Source organism: Bubalus bubalis, chromosome 11 (genome assembly GCF_019923935.1).
Source record: "Bubalus bubalis isolate 160015118507 breed Murrah chromosome 11, NDDB_SH_1, whole genome shotgun sequence".
Classification (NCBI taxonomy): domain Eukaryota; kingdom Metazoa; phylum Chordata; class Mammalia; order Artiodactyla; family Bovidae; genus Bubalus; species Bubalus bubalis.
Window position 1 is genome coordinate 42,072,222 of NC_059167.1, and position 6,000 is coordinate 42,078,221.

Sequence of the window (6,000 nt, forward strand, 5' to 3'; positions counted from 1 at the left end):
CAGCAGCATACGATTCAATAATGCCACTTCTGGGTATTTATCCAAAGAATTCAAAACACTAACTCAAAAAGATATATGCACTGCTATGCTCATCACAGCACTATTTACATTAGCCAAGGTATAGAAACAAACTAAGTGCCCATCAATGGATGAGCAGATAAAGAAGATGTGAAAAAAAAAAATATATATATATATATATATTCATGGCTTCCCAGGTAGTGCTAGTGGTAAAGAACCCTCCTGCCAATGCAGGAGACAGATGTAAGTTCATTCCCTGGGTCAGGAAGATCCCCTGGAGCAGGGCACAGCAACCCACTCTAGTATTCTTGCCCAGAGAATCCCCATGGACAGGGGAGCCTGGTGGGCTACAGTCCATAGGGTCACAAAGAGTCAGATATGACTGAAGCAACTTAGCATGCATGTATATATATGTCTACACAATGGAATATTAGCCATAAAAAAGAACTGCAACAACATGGATGGACCTTAAGAGTATTATGCTAAGTGAAATAAGTCAGACAGAGAAGGCAAATACCATATAATTTCATTCATATGTGGAATATAAAAACCAAAATAAATCAAAACAACATGTAGATACAGAGGATATAGTAGAGGTTATCAGAGGGGAAGCGGCAGAGGTGAAACAGCTTTGTAAAGGGGTCAACTCTATGGTGAAAGATGGAAACTAAACTTTTGGTGGTGAGCACATTGTAGTGTATACAGAAGTAGAAATGTAGGAGCCATTCCAAAGCGGAGTCCGGAGCGGAGTGGAGTAGGGGCCAGGAGCAGGGAAAAAAATAAATAAATAAAATAAAAGAAGTAGAAATGTAATGTTGTACACATGAAGCTTATAAACAAGTGTTATCATCATAAATTCTTCAAAAAAGAGTATCTCTCTCACTTCTCTACTCTGATTCCATCATCATCAAGAAACCGTTAACTCTTCCTATGCACATTTTTCTACAGATGAGATCACAATTTTGGTTTCCTTGGCACAATAATTTTCACTATAAATTAACAGGTTGGCATTTCATCTTTTAAAATGAGTGTACATAACATCTAAAAGAATTCTGAGCAGAATCTCAACCAGGATGAAAACCTGTGGTCAAAGGAGCAAAGACTGGCGCACACAGGGCAACTGGATTCTGCCGCTAACTCTTCTTTTGGCTCACCTGTGTGGCAGTAAAAAAGAAATCACTTCCCCAGTCTTCAGTTTCTTCATAGAGGCATTGAGCTTGATAAATTTTGAGTTCCTTCCATCTTTCAAAACTAGGGTTTTATAAAAATTAATAAATTAGGGTTTTCCATGTATTTCTGACTTCCTAAAAGAGGTGTTCACTGGTGTTTCATGTCACTGTCTGTTGGCAACACAGTGTGACTCACATAGATCATGAGGTCAGCACTTTTCCTAGGATCCGTCGTTATCACCAGGAAAAAGACAGATGGCATCCTCATTAAAAATCTAAAATGCCAGTGGAGACACTCCCTAGGGAAATGGAGATCACACAGCAACTCTTTCACATTAGAAACTGTACGTGGTATGGGTGTGGAGAGGTGGAAGGAAGTACAAGAGGGAAGGAAAGGCAAAGCAGAAGACAGAGGATGTCCAGGTGGTGTGGAAGGCAGGTGCCGAGCATGGGGTAGGAGAATCACATTCTCCCATTAGAGCTTGGAGGACACTTGACCAATAAGAAGTACCCACAAACTTTTAGTAGATACATGAAACTATTTCCATGATGAGCTGTGTCACTGTGAGGGAGGGTAAGAGCTGAGTGTCCTATAAATTTATCTTCCTTGGAGGTTTTTGTTACCAATTCACCAAGGCCGCCCCTAGCCTGCTTTCCCTGTAACCCTTTAATTTAACGTTCTTTGAGATCTTAATTGTCTGTGTGTGATACAGTTATTGGGCTATCTCTCAAATGCCTACTTTCAGATCAGACTTCTCATGAGAGTGCTGGTCTTACACAACTGCTACCTACAAATTAGAACCAGTTAGATATCATTACTTTAAACATAATGTGACCCTGTTCCCAACTCACTATCACTAACATCGCTAATCCCATTGGAAGGCTTACATCTGAAGTTATCTTTCATTCCTCACAACTCTATCAATAATCATCTACAGCCACTATAAATAGCAATAAACACACTCAACAGTCTACTCACTGCTCAATAAATGTTCACCCATCTATTATTTGTATGATGATCTGAAATGATCTGCTCTGTCATCCAAGACTGTTGAGGTTCTTTTCACAGAGACTCATATTCATCTGTTTTTTCTCTCATCTTCACATTAATCCATGTTACCACTCCTGGTGCCTAAACTAGAGTATCTTTCTTATGGACCTCCCAATTGCTAATTTTTCCCTGCTTCACAAATAAATTCACAGATTGGTCTTTTTGAAACCACCTTCATCAGGTTGTAGTTGATTTTTAAACCTATGAGGGTTCCTGTTTACCAGTCAGAGTGTTAAAAACTCCCTATTCGGCATTAAGAGCTTTGGTCAGCTGCTCCCTCCCCCACAAGCTACCCGAGATTTGTCTGTAATTTGCCTTATTTTACTCATATTCGTTTGAGCATCAACTATGTGCCAGCCACGCTCTCTACCACCAGCTACCCTCCAGCATTCCCTCTTTTTTCAGTTAAGCCCAGCATGATGCTCCCCTGCAGTAACCACAGTGATATCTGCCTTTGGACTTTGCTCCAATTCTTGCCCTGCCAGGAATCTCCCGCTTTCTGCCAATAAAGATCTGATAGCTCTTCCAAGATGCACATTCCCCTGAAGGTTCCCCTATGAATGAATCCCAGACCACAACAACCTTCCCCTTTTCCTGAATTCCCTCAGCATCTCACACCACATATATGTTGCTAAATATTGTTCTATTATTTCACCTGTGTTTGTTGGTTTCCCTGATTGAAACTGTGAGCTCTAGAAGAACAGAAGCCAAATCTTCTTTTACTCAGATATGGAATAAAAAAGGGCAGATGCAAGGCCAATAAGGACCTTGATTTTGCACATGGCTCATGGACAAGGCCCCATGGCCACAGCGTAGGCAATAAAGACAAAAAAAATGTGCACCAAAGATCTAAGGCTACCTCCTAACACAAGACTAGAGATTCAGCCATGTTTGGAGAAGTGTTTGTTAAATGCTGAATTAGATTTTTTAAAAACAATTCAGGTCCCTGATACACTATGTATTCCTCCAGCACAAAAATCTCTACTGAAACACAATGGCCAGTATAATTTACTGAGTCTTAATCACTAATTAGATTTGAAATTCTTGACTCTTCTTGTACAGAATGCTCAGTCCAGCAGGGACATCTCAGCTTTCTCTATGAGAAAGGTTGCCCCTACCCCTGGCAACTACCTACACTAACATGTAGCACCAGTTCATGCTCTTGAGCCAAAAGTCATGTGATTTCAATACAGGCCAGATATTTGTAGGGAAACCTGTAAGACCACCTCCCCTTCTCCGCCCCCTCCAGCTACACAATATCTTATGTGCTTGCATGCTAAGTCGGCTTCAGTCATGTCTGACTCTTTGGGACCCTATGCATGGACTGTAGCCTGCCAGGCTCCTCTGTCCATAGGATTCTCTAGGCAAGAACACTAGAGTGGGTTTTCAAGCTCTCCTCCAGGGGATCTTCCCTACCCAGGGATCTGAACCCATGTCGTTTAGGTCTCCTGAATTGGTAGGTGGGTTCTTTACCAGTAGCGCCACCTGGGAAGCCCCATGATGACTTATCCAAACCTAAAACTCGGCCGGATGATGCGCAGCCCCTTTCAGAAAGCAGAGAATATGCCCCTTGCAGAAGGAGTGCAGAGAGGGAAATAGACTTACCCTCACATAGTAGTTCATGCCCAGCCCCAACAGGTGCTGCACAAAGTGTCTGTCCTGTCTGTTCCGGGGGGTTGGTTCCCCAGGGCCGGGAAGTGGGCAGGCGTCAGGAGTTAAAGAGGTCGCCCTGTGCCCCAGGGGATCCCGCTGAGGCGGAGGTGCTGGCACAGCCCTATTGAAACTGGTTTCAGGGGAAGCCGGGCTGCTGGGAGCCGGGTCCTGGCTTTCCTGGAGCTTGAGTCGAGGTACCTCCTTGGTACCCAAACAAAAGTTTTTCAGACTCAGCAAGGTGGCTGGGTTGGCCAGCTTTACGCTGGCCATGCGAGGGATCAAGGTGCACAATGGGGTGGGGCTCTCCTGGGAGGCCAAGGCAGCATCTTCAGCGGGCAGGTGAGGTGCCAGGGTGGGGTAAGGAGGCTGCGGCGAGCCCTTGCTCCCGGTCGAGCCTCCCGGGCTGCCTTCGTCCAAGGACGTGATGGACTCATTCCGAAAGCGGCTGTACTTGGCCCTGTGCAGCATCCCGGGGTGCCCGAAGAGTCCTACATATAGCACGAGTCCTGCCAAGCTGTCCTGACCGCGTTCTCGCATAGCCTTGGCAGTGCTGAAACAGGATACTGTTGCATAAATCGCCTCGCCGTCTGCTAGATAAACGGAACGGGAAACAAATGCCTCAATGCCCCGTGCAACTTGCGGCAGCCACCTCTCCAACTCCGCTCTCGCGCTCGTCCGCCTCGGCTCCGAGTCCTCGAGGGTAACAGCCCAGGGGAAAACGACTACCCAGCTGATTTCGGTCCAGTCTGTGGCCCAGCGGCAGTACCCGGTGTTCTCGCCGGGGATTCCTTGCTGCGAAAGCTTGGACCCAGCCTCGCGGCGGCGAGGATCGCTCACCTCCTACTCTTGGGCATGGAACCGGGCGGAGAACCAGCCAGCCGGTCCCGCCGCGTCGCTGGCGGTGCGGGAGCCTTGCAGAAATATTTAGCGCCCCCCACCCCCATCCTCCCTTCTGCACACAGGAACTTTCAAACCTGCTCCCTCCGGTTCCCACAGGGCGGGGCAATGTCTGGCCTATTAACCCTTTATTTGTTCCAGTGATTGTTCATTTAAAAAAAAGGGGTGGGGGGGGGGGAATGTCTATATGAGCCAAAGGCCCTTCTGCCTGAGTTCGTTTCTCCTGATGGCTGCCCTCTCTTGGAAGATCTTGTCTTGCATCCCATCTGGGCCACAAGCCAGCTGTACTAGTGACAGGCGCTCCTCCGCATTATTTCTCTGACTTGTGGTCCTTCCGTGTTCCTCAGATCCCCTCCCAGCCTGCCCACCCTGGCTCGGAGCTTCCCTCCCTCCCCGACTCCTCTCAGAGCTTTCAGAAGCCTCTCTGCAACAGAAGGCTGAAATGTGCAGGATGATACGCAGCGTGTTGAAATTTTTATGAATGAACTTTGCTGAATGAATTTCTCTGTATGTGTGCAAGCTAATAAATCTGTGAATGAAGCTGAGAATAGCTGTAATTGACTGATGGTCTCAGGGGTGCTTGGTTTTTATCCAATCAAAGGGCAGCTTGATGACTCATGCACCATAAATATACTAAACTAGTAGCCAGGAGAAATAAAGCTGGAGGAAGAGAAGGGAGAGATTTTATTCTGTGATAACAGTGAAGGGGTTAAACGGTAAAGCAATCTTTAGTATAAGTCATCAGTAAGCTGGGTAGCAGGTTAAAATGTCCATTTTCTTTTTTGCTGAGATGGCTGGGAAAGCCAAGCAAACGAACTAAAAATTAGATCCATTGTTCCACAGATATTAGAACATATGGTACACAACTCCTGTGGGAAGCCCCGTGATGCATTCTTCTTACAAACATAGTTCTTTTTTTATTGATTGCTGGTTCCATCTCCCTCTGGTGCAACTTCCTGTACCTATCAAATGCATTCTGAAGACATGATGACAATTGCAAGAGACTTAGCACACACCAATCCAGGAAAGGAGCTGAGAAAGGGAAATGCAGGTTCTTTCTGGAATGGAGAAGAGGAAAGTGCTGAAACACTGAGAGGATGTGGAAAGCACATATCAGAAAAGAGAAGAAAATCTCAGCTGAAAGTTACATTTCTTGGTGGGCCAAGGCTCTTGCATCTGAAATTGCTCATTAACTCAAAAATTAAAACAAAT

The 6,000-nt window shown here is 45.6% G+C and overlaps 1 protein-coding gene across 2 annotated transcripts in view; it reads right to left on the bottom strand.

The window, feature by feature from the left end:
- SHC4 (SHC adaptor protein 4) overlaps positions 1 to 4,876 on the bottom strand; it is a 134,337-nt gene extending 129,461 nt beyond the window's left edge. The window contains exon 1 of one of the 2 annotated variants that reach the window (XM_006077814.4): positions 3,844 to 4,876. In XM_006077814.4, the coding sequence (XP_006077876.1) occupies positions 3,844 to 4,428 (585 nt within the window). In that variant the 5' untranslated portion in view covers positions 4,429 to 4,876. The remainder of the gene's footprint in view (positions 1 to 3,843) is intronic. The other variant, XM_006077813.4, reaches the window with a different exon arrangement.
- Between the last annotated feature and the right edge of the window lie 1,124 nt (positions 4,877 to 6,000).